General features: G+C 42.8%; 1 protein-coding gene across 3 annotated transcripts in view; it reads right to left on the bottom strand.

Moving 5' to 3' along the window:
* SLC12A7 (solute carrier family 12 member 7) overlaps positions 1-23,298 on the bottom strand; it is a 919,795-nt gene that overhangs the window by 391,239 nt on the left and 505,258 nt on the right. For all 3 annotated transcript variants that reach the window (XM_073630658.1, XM_073630657.1, XM_073630659.1), the window contains exons 6-8: positions 14,398-14,528; positions 7,967-8,202; positions 2,602-2,807 (exon numbers count right to left, since the gene is read on the bottom strand). In XM_073630658.1, the coding sequence (XP_073486759.1) occupies positions 2,602-2,807; positions 7,967-8,202; positions 14,398-14,528 (573 nt within the window). The remainder of the gene's footprint in view (positions 1-2,601; positions 2,808-7,966; positions 8,203-14,397; positions 14,529-23,298) is intronic.

Raw genomic sequence — 23,298 nt, 5'->3', positions numbered from 1 at the left:
ATTTTGCTTGCTTTGGAAACCCCCGCTTGGCCTTGCATGGTATTGTTAAGCTTATGATCTTCCAGAACACCCAGATCCTTCTCTACCATTCATTTCCCCAGTTGTACTACCCCCAGTATGTATGATGCATGCATATGCCTAGCCACCAAGTACAGAACTTTACATTTATCAACAATAAACTTTATTTGCAACACAGCTGCCCAATTAAACGGTGCATTGAGGTTGGCTTGTAAGCTGGAGACATCCTGTAAAGATGTTTTTTCACTGAATAGCTTGGTGTTATCTGTAAAGACTGAAATGGTACTTTTAATCCCAGACCCCATATCATTATCATATCCTAGACCCTATATATTATTAACTATTTGGTATTAGGTTTTAACTATGACCCGAGGAAGGGATACTATATTGATATGGAGATGCCCACAGAGAGTATACTAGGAATCTAATGAGGTCTGAGTATCACATTGGCCTGAGCCAGTTTGGTGCAATGAGAATCATCAGAATTCCCTCCATCTTGATCCTTCAGAGCTGAGGAGGAAGGGGTTTCATGAGGAACAGCATACACCATGTTGAATTGATTCCATGAAGGTACCAGAGCACCCATGCAAAGGATAGAGGATTCTTGGACATGGATACAAACCTGCTCAGTTTGTTTTTGAACCTGGAAGCAAAGATATCCAAACCCAGCACCCCTCCATCTGCGCCAGAGGACTCTAAACACTTAAGGTTGAAGGGAACATTCTCCAGAGTCCAGACATTAACAATTGCCAATTTTCATGCCTGGGGTGTGCATTGTGGACTAGATCTGATCTGCTTTTTTTTTTGCTTCAAAACTTCTAGTTCCTCCCTGATGGTTGATGTAAACCACTGTACTATGTGTTCGACAAAATTCTGACCAGGTGGCCTCAAATCCGAGAGGTCCAGAGTTAAAGTGATAGCCAAATTGCTCTGAGCTCCAGAATATTGATCAGAAAACTAGCTTTCTTTGGTAGCCAGGTCCCTTGCACTGATAAAATATAAAGGACCTTATACCAGCCTAATAGACTGACATCCATTGTACAAACTTCCAAACTAGTGGAAGGAAGAATTTTACCAACTCCAAAGCTAGATTCATGATTGACATGGCCAGGGAAAGCCTGGTCGACAAATCAGGGACAAACCAGGGGGCAACAAACTAGGGAGCAACAAACCAGGGACTGAACCAGTCTGTCCTAAACTACCAGAATGTTGACTTGCTATGGTCTAGAGTGCTATTGGGCATATGAAACTGCTTTGAAAGTGGCCACTATTAACACCCAGAAATCTCATGCAAACATGGAGGGTTGATAGTCCATCTTAACTCCTATAAGATCTGGACAGTTCGTTGGACACGGATATAGTCTCTGTGCCGACTGATCCCTCAAAAGAAGGTTGCCTAGAGATACCCCACTATAGGAATGCTCTGAGAATGAAGCAACACAAGAACAATCCAATGTGCAGTAGGATAAGCCAAAAGGAAGGACACCAAGTTGGTAATGAAGTTTGTCCACTGCAAAATGCAGGTAGTATTGATGTACCAGGCCGATGAGAACATGCAATTAAGCATCCTTAATGTCCAAAAAGGCCAGAGGAAAGCAATGACTGACCTGATGAATTTAATGGAGATTTTTTGCACCTGGAGGAAAGTGTAAAGAACCTTCAGATCTAGTATGAGGTGGATGCCCCCTTTGGCCTTGGGGACAGTTGACAGGTTTGAATAAAAATCCTATAACCTTTTCCTTACCGAGACTATGGCTATGACCCTTTGCACCAGAGCAGCTTGGAGGTGCACCAGTATTTGAAGGAAAGCTAAAATTGCAGTTTATAACGTCTGTATACAATTTTGTTTGCACAAACCTCTGATTGCTCCTTCTGCACTAGTGATCAGATATACTACCAAGCATGTACTTAAAGGTCCCAAACCAGGGGTACTCACAACCGACTGCTGAAGCAGGGTTATCCAGCTGTTGCAGATGCAGATTAAGGGTCCTAATTGGATCCTTCATCAGAAACTCTGCAACAAAGGCAAGTCTGCTTCTCTCCTTTATAAATGACTTAAAGTAAATGTGAACCTCTTACCTTGTAAAACAAACTTTAGTTTAAAAATAGAGATGCAAAGCAAAAAAGTTTGTGCACAGATATAAACAAATACATTATAATTACCTTTTTTTTATCACACTACCTCTGTTCTTAGCTGCGTAAGATGATTACAGAGGTGGGGGGTGGAGACTGCAGGGGGCATGTCCGTAGAAGGCAGAGGAACAGCAGTACACTGATCTTTCCAGTGATTAGCTGTGCAGGTGGTGGGTGTCAGCAGAAGTCTGAAAATTGAAGTATAGGCAGACAGAGGTTCCAAGCAGAATGCAAAGAAGAAAACTGGCTATGTTGGGAAGGAAGCGCTTCGATGCCTGGTGTAGTCAGCTTGAAATATGAAAGCAGAGGGACTGGCAGGATCACTAGGTATTTCACACAAAGGAAGCAACACAAGGAGGAGAATATGGTATTTTGTACTATAAGTACATGGTACAACAGACAAACCTCACAAATTTGAAAATGTTGGGGTAACAGACTTTAATGACTCACCAAGTATAACACCACTAGAAATTCCAGGAATTCCTTGTATTTCCGTTACATCATTAGCCAAAAAATAGCTGTCACAGGACTGACTGTGGTTTCCAGATGTACAAAATTTATTCCAAAAGAAATCATTAATTGTATCATTGGAAATGTTTTTGGCACAAACATTAAGATTTCGTGCTGCTAATACACGATTACCTAGAAGGCATATGCTGTAAAATATAAGAGTATTTTAAGCATTACTATTAAAGAAACATGTATTTGTTATAAAAAGGATAGGGAATGCACACGACACAAGTCCTAAATTATATATCTATCTGAAGATTATCATATGAATTAAAAAAAAAAAAAGAAAGAATGCAAACATATTAAAATATGGAGTTTCTGGAAGTACCTACTTATATGGGTACACAAGATACCCATATTACAGTACACAAAAACATGGACACTACAGTTGCCATAACATGGTGCAGAATATACAGATCTGTATTAATGGAATTTTCACTTGTTTATCAAGCAAAAAAAAAGTGAAAGCCCTTCAAAAGGGTAAGTAATATCTAGCTTCAATGACCTGAAAAAGGCACTGTGTTGCAAGACCACAGTTTATTGCCATTGTAAAAACTCCAGCTAGCTGTTAAAAAAGGCAATTTTATGAACAAACATATCAAATAAAATATAAATGCATTTATAATAAGCATATTGTATGCAACTGTTCAACTATATCCTGAGACTCATCTGTATTAAAACAATGGATAATATCCACTGTCCACTAGATAGGCGACACCTCTTATAATGCTTGCTTCCCATGCCACTGCCCTTCCCGCTCTTTCTGAGCTATTTTTGACCAGGTGCAACAATGTCAAGCATGTATTCTATATGATGTCACAATTGCACTAAGGGTGTCACTAGATTCCCTAGTTTTTTGGCATGACAGCTGGCGGTAGAGAAAGCAAGTGGCCGCCGATGCTTCCTGTATAGCGCCACCTCCTGTCACAGACAGAGTGATACCAGATGCTCTCTGTCTGGGACAGCAATAGCCGGCGATACCTGAATGGAAGACTGTTATTTTGGTAAATTTATTACTAAAACCACAGTGTATATATGGGCATCTGTTCTGTAGTGGTTAATGGGCTGCTTTCAAACTGATCCACAGGTGCAGCGCAGTGGGTTACCTGCACTGAGCCATAGACTTCTGCAGGATATAATAGAAGTCTATAGATTCCCAAATTTTATCCCAGTCTGACAGGGAGATGGTTTGTTTGACAATATGAGCCCATTTACTCATAGAAGAATGACTGGATTCAGTCAAAGTAGCAGTCTCCTGAAGAATTCTGTATATAGCCAATATTAAGTGGGGTTCATAAGGGCCTTGAGTGCATTGGAGTTCAAAGCTAGTGGGTTCGTCTAATGAGAGGCCAGAGGATTTACCAGGTAAGAAATGTTTAATTTGCATATAGGAGTAAAAAAGGGATTTCAAAACCTGGAGTTTAGACTGTAAATCTGTAAAAGATAAAAGCACAGGAGTAACGGGATGCACCAAGTGGCGCAATTGAAAAATTCCAGCCTGAGTCCAAGGGAGCATACGGGAGAAGGGTGGGCTGTCTGGTATATGTGGGTTAAATAGCACATTCAAGAGTGGAGGGCATGGAGAGGAAAGGGAATATTTCCCAAAACATCTTTTCCAAATGGACAATTTAAAGAGCATAGGGGTCAGACAGGGACTTCTCAGCTGAGGCATGTCTGCCCGAGGGGGCCCATGACAAAATGTGGGTCCATTAGGCCTTTGGAGGTCAGGGCCAGTGCTACATATATACCGTATATACTCAAGTATAAGTCGACCCAAGTATAAGTCGAGGCCTCTAATTTACCACAAAAAACTGGGAAAAACGTATTGACCTGAGTATAAGACGAGGGTGAGAAATGCAGCAGCTACTGAAAGTGAAAAAAGAGGGTCAACAATGCCCATCTGCAGCTGCATGCCTCCCTGTGTCCTGTGCAGCCTACCTGTATCCTGTGCAGCCTACCTGTATCCTGTGTCCTGTGTATGTGTCCTGTGTCCTGTGCATGTGTCCTGTGTCCTGTGCATGTGTCCTGTATCCTGTGCATGTGTCCTGTATCCTGTGCATGTGTCCTGTATCCTGTGCATGTGTCCTGTATCCTGTGCATGTGTCCTGTATCCTGTGCATGTGTCCTGTATCCTGTGCATGTGTCCTGTGTCCTGTACATGTGTCCCTGTGTCCTGTACATGTGTCCTGTGTCCCTGTGCAGCCTACCTGTGTCCTGTGCAACCTCCCTGTTGCGATCTCCATCCTCCGATCAGCGTGTGATAATACAGTTCGTCGGCCATTCCACTGTTCAAAAGCCGCGCCTCCTCCTCATCTGTGATAGGCAGAACACTCAGCAGTCAGCCTATCACGGACATTCTCTCATTCTCATACCACAGACGAGGATAAGAGAATGTCCGTGATAGGCTGTACACTGACTGCTGTACACTGACTGCTGGGAAATGGAGTGTTCAGCCTATCACAAACGAGCAGGAGGCGCGGCTTTTGAAAGCTGGAATAGCCTCCGAAATGTATCATCACACGCTGGCCGCTGTCTGCCTGCATGACACGCTGATCATGTAGGCAGATGGCAGTGACTCGAGTATAAGTCGAGAGGGGCACTTTCAGCCAAGCAAACCAATTTTACAACTCTCATTAACACCTTCTCATCCAGTCCCCGTAAACTCTTCTCTGCCTTCAGCTCTCTACTTTGTCCTCCGCCGCCTCCACCCACTGACTTACTCACTGCCCAGGAGATCGCTAATCACTTCAAAAACAAGATTGATACAATCCATGATGAAATCTCCACTGGATTTCGCCCTCAACACTCCACAGAAACTGCTCTTTTAAAACTCACAAAAGACCTACTAACTGCAAAAACCAACAGACACTATTCTGTACTCCTACTTCTGGATCTTTCAGCTGCCTTTGATACAGTTGACCACCCCCTCCTCAAAAAAAAAACTTTACTCCCTCGGTCTCCGTGACTGTGCTCTTCAGTGGCTCTCATCCTACCTATCCCAATGCACCTTCAGTGTCACTTACAATTCCACTTCCTCCACTCCTCTTCCCTTCTCTGTCGGGGTCCCCCAAGGTTCTGTTCTTGGACCTCTTATTTTCAATCTACACCTCTTCCCTGGGTCAGCTGATAGCCTCTCATGGCTTTCAATATCATTTCTATGCTGACGACACACAAATCTATCTCTCCACCCCTCAACTCACTCCATCAGTCTCCTCACGCATAACTAACTTACTAACCGACATATCTGTATGGATGTCACACCACTTCTTCAAACTCAACTTGTCCAAAACCAAGCTTATAATATTTCCTCCCCCACATGCCTCTTCCCCTGACTTCTCTGTCAAGAGCAGTGGCAAAACCATCCACCCGTCCCCACATGTCAGGGTGCTAGGTGTTATCCTGGACTCTGAACTCTCCTTTCGGCCCCACATCCAATCACTTTCCAAAGCTTGCTGCCTCAACCTCTGCAACATCGCTAAACTACGTCCCTTTCTAACCAATGAAACCACAAAGCTCCTGATTCACTCCCTGGTTATCTCTTGCCTTTACTACTGCAACTCCCTCCTCATTGGCTTACCTTTAAATAGACTATCCCCCCTTCAGTCCATCATGAATGCTGCTGCCAGACTCATCCACCTTACAAACCGCTCAGTGTCTACTACCCCTCTCTGCCAATCCATCCATTGGCTACCACTCACCCAACGAATTAAATTCAAAATACTAACAATAAGTTACAAAGCCATCCACAACTCTGCCCCCAGCTACATCACTAACCTAGTCTTAAAATACCAACCTAATCGCCATCTGCGTTCCTCCCAAGACCTCCTGCTCTCTAGCTCCCTCATCACCTCCTCCCATATCCGCCTCCAGGACTTCTCCCGGGCCTCGCCCATCCTCTGGAATTCCCTACCCCAATCCGTCAGACTGTCTCCAAATTTATCCACCTTTAGGCAATCCCTGAAAACGTTCCTCTTCAGAGAAGCCTATCCTGCCTCCATCTAACAACTGCACTATTTTCTCCATTAGCTCATCCCCCATAGCTATTACCCTTTTGTATAACTTGACCCTCCCTCCTAGATTGTAAGCTCTAACGAGCAGGGCCCTCTGATTCCTCCTGTATTGAATTGTATTGTACTTGTACTGTCTGCCCTAATGTTGTAAAGCGCTGCGTAAACTGTCGGCGCTATATAAATCCTGTATAATAATAATAATAACTTTTGTTTTTGGGCTGCATTTTGGATACAAACAACAACTAACATACACATATGTGGTATTGCTGTGATAGTCAGGAGCAGGAGAATTTAATTTGGGTTGTTCTTTTGTGGAAAGTTATGGCAGTAGCAAGAAATACACAGCTAAATTTAAAAAATTATTTTTATTTACTATTTTTATTATCAGTTTTCTTTTGATAATGAATAAATAAAAATCAGGACATATCCATTACAGTTGACTAAAAATGAAAGCCCAATTTGTCCTGAAAAAAAGCGGTATAATCCACCTAGATGCACAAAGTAGTTGTGATGATATGTACAGTTTTACTAACACATGTTAACGTTGCAAAATTGTGCTTAGGCATTAAGATTTGTTTTACCCTCAAGCGCAAAGGGGTTAAGTACTCTGCAATTGACATGCTGAGCACAAAGGGGCACACAACATCGTTAAAAACATTGAGCACTTTGCAAGGGATGCACTGAGTACCTATAAAGAACCTGGCACACACGCAACCAGGAACATAGTGAGCATACTTGTCACTTTGCCAAGGACCTAGTAAGAACACTTGGTACTTTGCAAAGGTCATGCTAGGACAAAACTGACCACCTAAATTGCTCTTCCATGGACATGCTAACTACATGGATTACCAGAGACACGGTAGGAACATTTGAGCACTTTGCAAGCTATATAATGAAAACATACATCATTCTGCTAGGGACATGTTGAGCACATCACTAGGACATGGTAAGAACTTTGGACAATCTACCAAGTACATGGCTAGCACTCATCAAGGGATATACAAGTTGTCCAATTATGACATAATGGCAGTTGGTGTGTTCAGACTTATAAAAGTATATCTTAGTTGTGACAGGTGAGGTCTGTGTATTGGCAGTGTTGTCTACTGACATACTAATGTGTCATACCTGGGCTGATCAACTCCCCCCTTCAATTTTTATAGACTCAATTTTTACATTTTTGCTAGCATATATAAATAATGGAGGGTGTAGGCCATGCCAAAGAAAGAAAAAAAAAAACACTAAACTGGAAACGTGGTACAGAACAATGGAATATAGGAATACATTTCTTTACTTACGGAAAATCTGGTGGATCAAATGCAGATTTGATTACTCCAGCATATATGGCCATAATGGACAGAATCACACAGGCAAGAAATACTAAAGCAAGTTTGTTTACATACTTAACACCAACAAATACTACTATAGCCATTATGGCAATTATGCATGTCCCATAAACTCTCATGTTGTTAAACATGGCTTGAGGATTATCTTTTTCTATTGGGAATATGGCAGCATTGGGTGATATATAAGTCTGTAGAAAAAAAATATATACAAAGTTATTATTTTCACATTTTCAAATAGTCAATTATCTTTAAAGTGTCAATCTTAACCAACTAGCAAACTAAGTTTTTTGCACTTTTCCTTCAGTTTTAAAGCGGCTGCATAAAAACCATGGCTCTATGCACAGACAAGGTTTGGCTTATACACCTCTGTTAACCTCTATAAGTAAGGAGGTCAGCATAAAAATTCAGAACGATTCTGTGATCAGACACAGTTTGACAAAAAAACATGGTGGAAAGGTTAGGAATTATGTATATATGCCAACCTCAATCACCCAGAGAGATTAACATATCAAAAAGAGTTTATATATTTAGGATGATGGTTGCACATTGGAAACCAATCCAAACATAAAATGATAGTTTTATACCTAAAACAGACACTTCCTAAAGTGGAACTATAGGCAAAACTTTTTTTTATTTCATTTTGGATAGAGTAAGGGAAAGTTATAACCCTAGTAAATTTTTTTTTTTTTTTTTTGTGTCATCTGTGTCCCGTTGGAGATATTTACCTTCACTTCTTGTTCCACAGAGAGAACAGAAAGTGAGAGGAAATCCTTGCAAATGAAGGGAATCTCTCAGGGTCCCCCAGGTCACCAGAACTAGTGTCCCCATTAGATGATTTCCGCTCCATTACTGTTCTGGGAACAATACAAAATTTGTGATTTTCTTTTACTTTTAATAAAAGTAAACAGGACAAAATAGTGAGGGTGAGCGCCACTCTGTCCAAAACTAAAATAAAAAAGTTTTGCCTTTAGTTATATATTAACCATTTGCTTACTGGGCACTTAAACCCTCTTATTTATTAAAATGCTTAACCTACGCAATCTTACCCGAAGGCCTCGATGCGCAAAACAAAAGGACATTGACATTAAAAGACCTTAAGAGAACCAGCAAACCAGCATGGCAACATACAAAATAAAAGCCAGGGAGTCTGTCCATCACACCCCAATTAAAATTAGGCGACTCCAAAAGCTTGTACAAAAAGTACGGTTTTCAATTTCTTTCGGAATTTCAAAAAGTTATTCTCAAGTCTCAGTTTCAGAGGCAAGGAGTTCCAAAATTCAGCTCCTTGTAATTCACTCGTTCTCCCTCTGCACGTTTTCTTTTTAAATTTTGGAATCTTCAGTATGGCCAAGTTTGCCGATCTCAAGGATCGGGTAGGCACATACTTGACAAATTTTTCCTTCAGATACTCTGGGCCACGTCCATGCAATGCCTTATGGACAAGGCATCCGGTTTTGAACAGAACCCGTTCTTTAACGGGCAGCCAATGCAGGGCTCTAAAGATGGAGTGATGCGGTCACAACGACCAACACCTTTCAGTAACCTTGCTGTGGCATTCTGAATCAACTGGAGCTTGTAGATGGTACAAGCAGGCAAACCCAGATACAGGGCATTACAGCAGTCCAGTCGACTGCTGATAATGGCATTGACCATGGAGATCTTGTCAGAGTCTGCGATAGAGCGAAAAGTCGACCTCAGGAGTCTCAGGTAGAAGTGGCATGAAATCACCACCTGATTTACCTGAGGGTGCAGGGTCAACCTAGAGTCAAAGATGACGCCCAGGTCCTTGACCTGAGTGTCCGGAATTGGAAAACGTTTAAAAGATTCTGGCCAGGACAGAAACAGGTTGGAATACACCTGGTTACTGAAAATGATGCATTCAGTTTTGGTGCCATTTAGCTTTAGATAATTGGCACCCATCCAGGATTGGATTTCCTCCAGGCAGGAGGCCAGCATGACCTGATCCTCCCCTTTCTTGGATAATTTTAAGTAGATCTGGGTGTCATCAGCATAAACATGGAACAGGAGATTGTGACGGCGAATGATGTACAGCAGCAGCCTCATATAGGTATTAAAAAGGATCAGAGATAAAGCCGATCCTTGTGGGACCACGCAAGACAAGGGACTATTGGAGGAATAAAATGGTCCCTACTTTACCCTCTGAACCCTCGCAGGAACGAGGCTACCCATGCCAGAGCTATACCATCCATTCCCGCTACCATCTTCAACCTATCTACAAGTATAGAATGGTCGATGGTATCAAAAGCTGCCGACAGGTCCAGAAGTACCAAGGCAGAAGCTTCAGTCTCATCCAAGGCCCAGAGTAGGTCATCCTGGAATTTTACCAGGGCAGTTTCTAAACCTCTCCCAGGACGAAATCCTGACTGGAAGTTATCAAAAATTTTATTAGACTCCAGGTGAGGTTGAAGTTGCCATACCGCAGCTCGCGCCAAGATTTTTGCCAAAAACAGCAGGGTGCAGTTTGGGCGATTATTGCTCAATACGGTTTGCTCCACATTAGCTCTCTTTAGCAGGGGTATAACCACCGCCTGCTTCAGAATGCATGGAACGACACCGGTAGCAAAAGACATGTTGACAATGTCTGCAATAAAAGGCGCCAGAGCATCCAAGGAGTCTTTCAACTGTACAATACAGGGATCAAGTGATGAGGACGAGGCTCTGAGAGATCTGAGGATGATTTTAATATTTTCTGGAGTCACCGAATAAAAGACAGAGAAGCGGGTCCCTGCATATGGTGGGCATGTTTCTTCCATCTCCACTGATGAAATGTTTTTTCTGATGAGTTCTATTTTCTCTTTAAAATAACATGATAAAATTTTGCATAATTCAACAGAGTTTTTCTCTTCAGGTTGACCACACTTGGGGTTAGCCAATCGCCCGGCCACCCTGAAGAGCTCTGCCGATGCGTTAGATGCATTTTTTATGCGTCTTTCTGCCCAGACCAATTTTCAGTTTTCAGCGCTGTCACTATTTGAATGATAATTGCGCAATCATGCAACGCTGTACCCAAATGACATTTTTATAATTTTTTTCACACAAATAGAGCTTTCTTTTGGTGGTATTTAAAAAACACTGAAAATTGTGAAATGAAAAAAGTTTCATTGTTTGTTCTAAAATTTTGAAAACAGGTAATTTTTCTCCTTCATTGATGTGTGCTGATGAGGCTGCACTGATGGGCACTGATAAGGCAACACAGAGGTGGCATCGAAGGGCACTGATGATCACTGATGGGTGGCACCGATAGGCATTGGTAGGTGACACTGATAGGCAGCACTAATCGGTGGCACTGGGCATTGATTAAATAATGATATTTGAAGCACTTCACAATGTGCATAAAAATGAATATATATGACTAAAAATAAATAAATAAATAAATACTCAACTGGGCATTGATTGGCAGCACTGTTGGGCAAAGGAAGGTGGCACTGTGGGCACTGGTAGGCTCAGATGAGGCAGCCGCCGCTCTCTGTGTGAGGGACTGATGTCCCTCTGACAGAAGTCGGTGATCAGCTTTTTTTTTTCGATCAAAAAAAGGATTACCGATCTTCTGTTCACATTAAGTGATCAGCTGTTTTTGGCTTACAGCTGATCACATGGTAGGGGGCCGGGATCGACCCCTTACTCCGATCTGTGATAAGCCGAGTCTCAGACTCGGTGATCACAGAGCGCGCTGCGTGCACCAGACAGGGAGCGTGCAGGCAGCTCATGCATAGGGGGATGTCATATGGCGGCCTCCTGGCAATTAAGACCCGGTGCTGTAGCAGTCATTCGGCTATAGTGCGGGCGGGAGCAGGTTAAAGCTAATTCCACCATACACTGTGAGCTACTCACAGTGTGCATTAGAAGCCATAGCAAGTCATATAGAGCCCACCTCATTTCAGCGCTGGAGGGTGTCCAGCATTATCGGGCCCCTTCCTCTCCAGACTTGTCCCTGGTCTGTTCCAGTTATTTAATGGATTAGTTATTTCAATCATGGAGGCTCAGTACTACATGTGGGCATTACTTAGAGACGTCTGTATACATATGGAGTCTGCCTAGGGATGCCCACTCTCCCCCATACTGACACCTGCTTATGAAGGCATTTTAATATTAGCAGAACTCCTCCCAAGAGCTAATCCCCTGTATGCTCCAGGGCTGAGGGCTCTTGAAAACAGTACTAGGGTAAGATGCTGTGAGGATTTCAAAAAGCCATTTACAGCCAGTGTTCATTTTGACATCATATTTCAATTTAGTTTTAGTCAGGGAGGTTTATTTACTAAAGGTAAATACACTGTGCACTACACGTGCACTGCAATTGCACTTGGAAGTGCAGTCGTTGTAGACCTGAGGGGGACATGCAAGGGAAATAAAAAAACAGCAATTTTAATTGCACATGATTGGATAATAGAAATCAGCAGATCTTCCCCTCATTTTATATCTTCTACTCAGATCTATATGACTGCACTTCCAAGTGCATTTGTAGTGCACAGTGTATTTGCCTTTAGTAAACCAACCCCACAGTCTTGAGTAATATGCCATTTTAGTTTGTCATATTTTTAGACGTCTGAATTGTTTTAGTCATATTTTATTCGATCTCCAGTACAATTTAGTCAACTAAAATCTAATGGGTTTTGTTAAATCTCAGTGCATTATTTAGGTTTCTCTAGACTTCCCAAACCCATTATATACTCCTAGAGTAATAATCAAAAATAACAGGTTAATATTTATGTCATTAAGGTTTGCACATGCACTACAGACACAGATTTAGCCGCTCTGATATAGAACATATTTATGAATAAAACCAAGTTTTATAAACACAAATACTGAGAAACGGAAGTGTAACTTTAAGGCCCCTTTCACATGGATGGACCGTCTATCCGTTTTTCTTCCATCCGTCGACAATGCATTCCTATGGGCAAACGGATGACCATCCGTTACCATCAGTTAACCTCTGTTTCCGTTTTTATCCGTTTTATCCGTTTTTTTAACGTACAAAGCTACAGATCTGACAATGTCCGTCAACGTCCGATCAGTTAAGATCCATTTTGAAGAAATAATTCAAAGTTCATACTTTGACAAATAAAAAAATAAAGTGAAAAAACCTTTATTTTAAAAGGGTTATGCAGAATAATAAAACTAAAACTGTTCTGAACATATCATGTGCTTTTGTGTCTTTTTATGCTATCAAAACACAATGAAATACCCAAATTAATGAATTAATAAATTAAAATTTGCACTGCATTATTATATATATATATATATATATATATATATATATATATATATATATATATATATATATACACTGCCATGAAACTTCTCCTGATGGAGATAGAAAGTAGTCGGCAAATTGTTCACACATGGCAATGTAGAATGGGTGGAGCAAGGCTTTCTGGGTAATTTCCTTAAATGCAAAGAAACTGCTGTAAACGGATGAAAACGGATACAAAAACGGATGAAAAAATGGATGTAAACGTGTACATTAATGGTTGAAAACGGATATTAACGGAACGGAAGACGGATGAAAATGGAGATTAACGGAACGGATGACTGATGACGACGGATGAAGCAACAGATAAGAATTGATACATTTTTAACGTGGCTAAACCGACGGTGCCCGTGTGAAAGGGGCCTAAGATATTCAAAAAAAACTGTAAGCTCTACTGTATTTAATGCCATTGCACATATAACCTGAATATATTACCAACATTAAATATTAAGAAACTTTTAGCAGCTTAGTAGATCCCCCTACTTATGCGGTGGTAATTTTGACATCAAATTTCGATTTAGTTTTAGTCATAGTCTTTTGACTAAAATGCCATTTTAGTTTTAGTTGTATTTTAGTCACTTGAATGGTTTTAGTTTTGGTCGTATTTTTGTTGACTAAAATGTTTTCTTCAATGAAATTAACACAGTTTACAGCACTATGTCCTTTTTTCCACCAGGATTTGAGCTGCCTGCATTGCATAGTGAAGCACAGGGACACACTGATGACATTACTGGGTCTAAAAAAAATGTGTGCAATTAAAATAAGTCAGCGTATGGATGAAGGAGGATGGTAGAAACCAGGGAAGGCAAATTATGCAAAATAGGAGCAGGTTTAGGCTTAAGCTTTAATGCATACACTACAATGAAAACATTAGGGTGGGGATGAAAGTCCTGATCTGACCAAAAAGACTTTTCATCTACAGTAAATGCCCCAATGGTTTCTGCTAACTCTTACTTCACCTACTGTTCTAGCGTATTTTGCACTGATGCTCTGCATCAGTAAAAAGCTGCAATTGTCTGAGAAAACAAAACTGGTTTAACATTTTGGCAGTCAAAACCTCATGCATATTTTTCCAAGTCTTTTCACAATGAAACATTAAAATAAACACACTTACTAAGAGGATTTCAATTGTTCCAAGAATGTACATAGCTCCAGCAAAAGTGGTGCCCAAATAAAAGCAAAGTCCTACAGCTCCTCCAAATTCTGGACCTAAAGATCTTGAAATCATATAATATGATCCGCCAGCTGTGAAAGGCAAATCCAAAAGTTAGAACATTTATTTTATTTTTTATTAAATTTTAATATTTGTGTATATTTTTTTCCATTACATTTTAACCACTTCAATACAGGGCACTTATACCCCCTTCCTGCCCAAACCAATTTTCAGCTTTCAGTGCTCACACACTTAGAATGACAATTACTCAGTCACTGTACCCATATGAAATATGCATCCCTTTTTTCCCCACAAATAGAGCTTTCTTTTGGTGGTATTTAATCACTAGTGGGTTTTTTTATTTGTTGTGATACAAATAAAAAAAAAGACTGAAAATGTTGTGAAAAAAATGCCCTTTTCATTGTTTTGGTCATAAAATTTAGCAAATTAGTAATTTTTCTTCATAAATGTTGACCAAAATTTTTACTGCTACATATCTTTGGTAAAAATAACCCAAATTAGTGTATATTATTTGGTCTTTGTGAAAGTTATAGAGTCTGCAAGCTATGGTGCCCATCTCTGAAAATTGATTACACCTAATGTATCTCATTTCTTGAGACACTAACAAGTCAGGAAAGTACAAATACCCCCCCAAATTACCCCTTTTTAAAAAGTAGACATTCCAAGGTATAAAGTCGGTAGCATGGTGTGTTCTTTTAGGTTGTAATTTCTTCCAATTCTTTACAAAATTAAGATTTATTTATTTTTTTTACAAAATTGTCATATTAACAGGTTATTTCTCTCACGGAGCATATGCAACAAATTACACCCCGAAATACATTCTGCTAATCCTCCTGAGTATGGCAATACCACATGTGTGAGACTAAGCCTAGGTTCACATTGGAGAGATTTGTCATGCGTTTTGAGAGATCAAGTCGAAGCTTATTGGAGGCGATGAACAAAGACCAAAAACGCCCTTAAGTGCTAAAACGGTCAGTCATTAATAAAAATGTGCCTATCCTGGGGGATGTGAAGAAAAACTAGAACCCAGTGCAGCTGCCAACCATTGGAAAAGGACTACAGAACATACAAAACCAATGCAGTGCTCTATGGGACTAGCATAAAAAAAACTTTGCAGATAATATGCCAAGTTCATTTATTAAATGCACACTTAAAATATTTTAAAAACTACTGTCGGGTGGAAATGAGATCTAGAAGATGAAAACATAAAAATGCATTGCCATTGTTGATGTACTGTGAAAGAATATATACACGATACCACCAATGGTCCGGATGATGAGGAGTTAACATCAACAAGTCAACTCCAAGGCTCAGTCCTGGAATGAATAGCCCGACGTGCAGGGGAAGTAGCCAAGATAGAAAGGTACGGGTCACAATGATACGACCGATGGCTTGTCAAGGGTGTCCAGCCCGCTGTGGCTCCACCATGGCGACCATAGCCACAGTGACATTTGAGCTTGCGATCCACCTTCATACATCCGGGTCCTCCTTGTTTCTGGCTCCGACGTCCGCATCATCCAGAGCGCCTGATCTCTGCTAGCTCAATCAGCTCCAGCGGTGTCTATTACAATACATCTCCTGCGGCACAGCGGGCCGGACGCCCTTGACAAGCCATCGGTCATATCATTGTGACCCGTGCCTTTCTATCTTGGCTGCTTCCCCTGCACATCGGGCTATTCATCCCAGGACTGAGCCTTGGAGTTGACTTGTTGATGTTAACCCCTCGTTATCCGGACCAATGGTGGTATCGTGTATATATTCTTTCACAGTACAACAATGGCAATGAGTTTTATAATGTTTTGATTTTCTGTATCTCATTTCCACCTGACAGTTGTTTTTAAAATATTTTAAATGTGCATTTAATAAATGAACCTTACTTGGCATATTATCTGCAAAGTTTTTTTATGCTAGTCCCATAGAGCGCTGCATTGGTTTTGTATATTGGAGGCGATGACACTGTTCTAATCGGTGCAACAACGATTGCAGGAGTGACTTCAATAGACATCTGTGCATGAAGCCACACAGATGTCTCAAGTAGCACCTGAAATTGCGCTGACCTTGCTACTTTGAAATCGCGCTACTTCAAGTGAAGTAGCGCGATTTCAAGGTAGTATCAATGTGAACCAGGGCTTATACAGCCTGGCCGCATACAAAGGCATTTAAGTAGCACCTTCAGGCGTTCTACGAGCATAAATTACACATCTCATTTCTCAACCACCTATTACAATGTTGAAGGCCCTGGAGCACCAGAACAATGAAATTGCCCACAAAATGACCCAATTTTGGAAAGCAAACACCCCAACATATAATCTTTGAGGCATAATGAGTCTTTTGAATGGTTCATTTTTTTCAAGAAGTTTTTGGAAAATGTGGGAAAAAAAATGAAAAACACTTTTTTTTTTACACAAAGTTGTCCATTTATAATATATTTCCAACACATAGCATGTATATAGCATAAATGACACCCCAAAATACATTCTGCAACTCCTCCTGAGTAAGGTGATACCACATGTGTGAGACATTTACACAGCTTGGCTACGTACAGAGGCCAAACTTCGAAGTAGCACCATCAGGCGTTCTGGGAGCATAAATTACATATATAATTTTGTGGCAACTTATCATTTTTGAAGGCCCTTCATATTTCTTATACATAGCATGTACATACCAAGAATTATAATTATAAATAAATTCTATTGTGGAAAGGGTAAAAAAAAAAAAAAATGTTTTTAATAATAATAAATATATATATATATATATATATAGAGAGAGAGATATATATATATATATCTCTCTCTCTCTCTCTCTCTCTCTCTCTATATATATATATATATATATATATATATATATATATATATCTCTAATATATATATATACACATACATACATATATATACATATACATACATATATATATATATATATATATATATATATATATATATATATATATATATATATATATATATATATACACACCTAAAACCTGTGCTTTTAGTAGTGTCCACAGGAGGAGAGCACTGGTCCAGGCAGTGACAGCAATAGTAACAATAGTACTGTATTTATCGGCGTATAACACGCACTTTTTTCCCCTTAAAACCAGGGGAAAATCGCAGGTGCGTGTTATACGCCGATCCCCTGCGATCCCGACCTGTCACATTTTCAAAATCGCCGACCGCGATTTGAAAATGGCGCCGCCGGCGCCGAAATACACAGAGCCGGTCCTCGGCTCTTTCCGGCGGCTGTCGTTCATTTTCGGCTCCACTCGTAGTCCCGAGCGGAGCTATCCGAACCTACTCGGCTAGGTTCGGATAGCTCCGCTCGGGACTACGAGTGGAGCCGAAAGTGAACGACAGCCGCCGGAAAGAGCCGAGGACCGGCTCTGTGTATTTCGGCGCCGGCGGCGCCATTTTCAAATCGCGATCGGCGATTTTGAAGCCCAGAATGGCTGGGATCACTGGGGAAGGCTGCACTGGGGAAGGCTGCACTGGGGAAAGCTGCACTGGGGAAAGCTGCACTGACAAGGCTGCACTGGGGAAGTCTGCACTGACAAGGCTGCACTGGGGAAGGCTGCACTGGGGAAGGCTGCACTGGGGAAGTCTGCACTGACAAGGCTGCACTGGGGAAGTCTGCACTGACAAGGCTGCACTGGGGAAGTCTGCACTGACAAGGCTGCATTGGGGAAGGCTGCACTGACAAGGCTGCACTGACATGGCTGCACTGACATGGCTGCACTGAGAAGGCTGCAATGATGGGCGTTTAAATGTAAGTTTTTTTTCCCTTCAACTTCCCTCCTAAAAGTTTTTTTTTCCTTAAAATTCCCTCCTAAATTGGGGTGCGTGTTATACGCCGGTGCGTGTTATACGCCGATAAATACGGTAATTATCCAGGCAGCAGGCAGGACTGTTGTCTATAGTCAGCACAAGGATATTGTCAGCACAGCCAAAGCATTTGTCCATAGAAATTGTCCAGGCAGAGACAGCCAGCACAGCCATAATATTGGTCCTGGTATACTGTTACCTGCAGACACTCATTACTGTACCGCTCTCCAGCCCTTCATAAACATACTGCCTCTTGCTACAGCTAATTATTTGCATAGTCCAGGTAGCAGGCAGAGGCATGATGGCAATAAGTCAGCAGTAGGCTGAGGGCCACAATCGGTTAAGACCTGTGCACAGGGGTAGAGGCTTCGCCCACCCAAATCTCTATGAAGCCTCCAGACTCCAGACCCTAATCCAGAAATTAGGGGACTTGGAGAAAACAAAAAATTCTCCATCCGTAAAAAAAAAAAAAACAATTCTGGAGACCCTCACATATGTGAGACCTCTGTGTACTACAGTAGCAGGGCAACATATCAGTCCAAGCGGTAGGCAAAAGCATAATCCATAAAACAGGTCAGGGTCAGTTCATGCCCAAGCAGTCCAAGTGGTAGGCAGAAGCGTAGTTGATAAAACAGGCCAGGGTCAGTTCACGTGGAAGCAGTCCAATCGTAGACAGAGGCATAGTCAAAAAACAGGCCAGGGTCAGTTCACGTGGAAGGCAGTGGCATGGATATTTGAGGAAGCATGGAAAATGGTCAGCAGAGATGATGAAAATGGGGAAATGGTTAAAAATATGTTCTGATTTTTTTGGGATGTGTGATAAAAGTTTGAAGCATTCACCAATGCAAAGGCCAGGTTTGGAGAGACACTGGGGACAATGGTAGCTGGTATCTCTTCGAAATCCTCTTTTGCTGCACACACAATATTTTTTTTGCCGACTTCGGCCTGCTTCAGATGGTGGAATGTTGTACGGGAAGTGGCGCTCATGAAGTCGGCTAACCGCATCAGAGCTAAGGTCTTCTGGGGTGGGGGGGCCTTTGTTGCAAGATGAAGGACATGACAACTTCCCCAATGAATTTTATGAAGGGGGTGGGGCTTTCCGTGGATTTAGTGTAGACTATGTAGGAGTTATAAATGGCCAAATAGATTAGATAAATTGCTACCTTCTTGTACCATAAACAGGACCTCCTTACTGACAAATAGGGCTGAATCATTTGATCATTGAAATCCACCCCCCCCCCCCCCCCACCCTCATGTAGAGATTGTAATCTTGGACACATGTTGGCTTTTTAATGGGACCTCGTCTTCTTTGAACCTCAATTGTAGTGTCATCATGGATGGTGGACATCATTGTGCACGTTCCAGTTATCCTTCCACCTCAAGGCCAGCACTTTGTTGCATCTCAATGTTGCTCTTTCCCCCTTTGCAGCTTTTTGTTCACTATGAATTGTGGGAAGCCCTTCTTATTCTTTCTGGAGGTTCCGCAGGCCAGGGTTTTTGTGATGTACAAGTGTTTGAAAAGGGGCAGCTTGGTGTAGAAGTTATCAAGGTATATGTGATACCCTTTGTTCAGAAGTGGGTATGCCAGGTCCCATACAATTTTTTTAGTTGTGCCCATGTAGGCCGGGCACTCAGGGGGCTGGAGCTGGGAATCTCTTCCTTCATATATGCGGAACGCATACAGATAACCTGTGACTCTCTCACAAAGCTTGTAAAATTTAACTCTGTATCTGGCCTTTTTGCCAGGAATGTATTGTTTTATTCCTAGCCGGGCTGAAAAGGGTACGAGGGACTCATCTACACATATATGCTGAGTTCATATATACATATAAATGAACACATATACACACACATATATACATATAGTTCTGCAAATCGTTTGGAAAAGAAATTTATGAGTGGGCAAATTTTATATAACTTATCGTAATTTGCTGAAATGAAGGAACCGCATATTCATCTCGTATTGGGACCTGGACATTACGGCAGAATAAATGGGCATGTGGTGGATGGGGTTGGTGGACCAATAGGCATGTCCTTAATTTTTTTTTTTGTAAGCCCCATGTTTATGGTAAGGCCCATAAACAATTTAAACTCCTCCAAATTCAGATCTCTCCACTCAAACGGACGGGCATATGATGATTGGGGGTTGTTGGCAATATACTGCTGGGCATATAAATTGGTCTGGTCCACAATGAATTGCAGAAAGTTTGGGGAAAAAACAGATAAATGCAATAAATTTCTGTGAAATTTTGGGTGTTGGCCTAAACAGCCGCCTGCAAAACCTTGCGGCCGAAGCAAGCATCCGATGATGCGCTCACATCAACCGTGTAAAACTTTGTGAAAGTGTGAACGGACGACCAGGTCACCGCCTTACACACCTGGGAAACAGACACTTGATGTCGGAAAGCCCAGGAGGCACCGAATGCCCTGGTCGAATGTGCCGTGACAGGAAAGGGGGGCACCCGCCCCCTTAAGGCATAAGCCTGAACCATGATCTGTCTGATCCACCGAGAAATGGTGGCCGACGAGACCGCCAGGCCCTTCTTCGGACCAGCCACTGATAGAAACAGCGAGTCCGTCCTCCGAAGAGGAGCCGTAGCAGACAGATACACCCGCAGAGCCCGGACCACGTCCAATGAATGCAAAGCAACCTCTTTTGGGTGTGACGGCCGAGGACATGACGACGGAAGCACAATGTCCTCATTTAGATGAAAGGCCGAAACCACCTTTGGAAGAAACGAAGGCTGCAGGCGCAGAACCGCCTTATCCTTGTGGAGGACCAAGTAGGGAGACTTGCATGACAAGACCACCAACTCAGAAACCCGCCTTGCAGATGTAATAGCCACTAGAAAGACTACTTTCTGAGAGAGTGTCAATAAGGGGATCTCCCTAATATTTTCAAACGGCGGTTTCTGAAGTACTGAGAGCACCAGATTCAAAGACCACGGAGGCAGCAGTGGTCGAACCAGAGAGGCCACATGTCGAACCCCCTGAACAAACGTACTCACCAAGGAATGAGTCGCCAAAGGTCGCTTAAAAAAAAAGACAGCTAAAGCTGATACCTGTATGGTGCTTAAGACAAGTTTCTGATCCACTCCTCGCTGCAAAAACAGCAGGATCCTGGAAACTGAATATGTACGCGGACGCCACCCCATCTCCTCACACGTGGAGATGTAGGTCTTCCACGTACGATGATAAATCGTCCGAGAAGATGACTTCCGTGCCCTCAGCATAGTGGAGATTACCGAATCCGACAGACCTCAGTCCTTTAGCACCTGACTTTTAACAGCCATGCCGTTAAAGCCAGTGACTGTAAAGCAGGATAAAGTATTGAACCTTGCGACAGAAGGTCTTCTCGCATCGGCAGCTGCCAAGGAACATCCGCCACCATTCGTACTATGACGGCGTACCAAGGACCCTGAGGCCACTCTGGGGCAATCATAATCACCTGAATCCCCTCAGCCTCCACTCTGCGAAGCAGATGTGGCAGAAGTTTGAGTGGGGGGGGGGCATAAATCAGCCGATAATGCCCCCATGGAGCCAACGTGTCTGACGTGTCCGCCCAAGGATCTTTTGACCTGGCAACAAACCTCTGTACCTTCCGATTCAGTCAAGAAGCCAAGAGATCCATATCTGGCGTGCCCCATCTTAGGCAAAGGAGCAGAAATACATCTGGATGTAGCGACCATTCCCCTTGGTCCAGCATCTGATGACTTAGGTAGTCCGCTTGCCAGTTTTCTACGCCCGGAATGTACACGGCCGCTATGCCCACCGCAGGATGTGAGCGACCTCCAGTGCTGCAGCCGAGCTCCTTGTTCCTCCTTGATGGTTGACATACGCCACCGCCGTGGCGTTGTCTGACTGGATCCTGAGCGGACGCCCCTGCAGCCTCTGTGACCATGTGGAGAGGCACCGCCTGATCGCCCAAAGCTCCAACACACTGATCGACAGGCGGGATTCTTCTTGCATCCAGCAACCCTGGGCCGACTGTATGCCCCAAACTCCCCCCAACCGGTCAGGCTGGTGTCCGTTGTGATCACTGTCTAATGAATAGGAAGGAACGACTTCCCGGACCGAAGGGCCGGAGACCTCAGCCACTAGAGCAGGGAACCCCTGACAAGCTGGCTCATCCGAATTTGACAATCCAGGGATAATGGGGATTTGTCCCATTTTGACAGGATCTCTTTCTGCAAGACTCAATTGTGGAATTGAGTATACAGTACCACCTCGAAAGTGGCTATCATGAGACCCAGGACACGCATGCAAAAAACGCAACGACGACCACCTGCGGGACACCAACAACTTCACCGCAGCTTGAAGAGTCCGCAACTTGTCTGAATGGAGAAAGACTCTCGCCTCTGAGGAGTATAGAAGCAAGCCCAGGTACTCCAGGCGTTGAGTCAGCACCAACACCGACTTCTGGAGGTTCAGTACCCAACCAAACTCCCGAAGAGTCTGTATGGTGATCGCCACAACCTCCCTTAATTCTGAGGCAGAAGCTGCTCTCAGAAGGAGGTCGTCCAGGTAACCCACGATTGCGATCCCTCGTTGCCGTAGCAATGCCAGAATCGGGGCTAGCTTGGTGAAGACCCTTGGTGCTGATGCTAGGCCAAAAGGGAGAGCTACAAATTGGCAGTGCTCGTCCCTGACCGCAAATCGCAGAAACCTCTGATGCCTGACGCATACGGGGACATGCAAGTATGCGTCCTTGATGTCCAAGGAGGTCAGGAAATCCCCCTGATGGAGTGCAGCGACCACAGAGCGAACAGATTCCATCCTGAACCTTTGTACTTTCACAAAGCTGTTGAGGGCCTTGAGATCCAGGACCGGACGGACCCATTCTTTCTTTGGGACTACAAACAGATTGGAGTAGAACCCCTGAAACCTTTCCGGCGTCGGCACAGGTACTATCACCCCGCGCAGCAGCAGGTCCTGTACTGCGCCAAACAGGGCTTCCCAACGAGCCAGAAGAAGATGAAGGTTGGAGGGAAAAAATCTGTTTGGCGAACAAGAAACTATCTTG

The sequence above is a fragment of the Aquarana catesbeiana genome, linkage group LG05 (assembly GCF_042186555.1).
Source record: "Aquarana catesbeiana isolate 2022-GZ linkage group LG05, ASM4218655v1, whole genome shotgun sequence".
Classification (NCBI taxonomy): Eukaryota; Metazoa; Chordata; class Amphibia; order Anura; family Ranidae; genus Aquarana; species Aquarana catesbeiana.
This window is presented reverse-complemented; position numbering and strand designations above follow the sequence as displayed.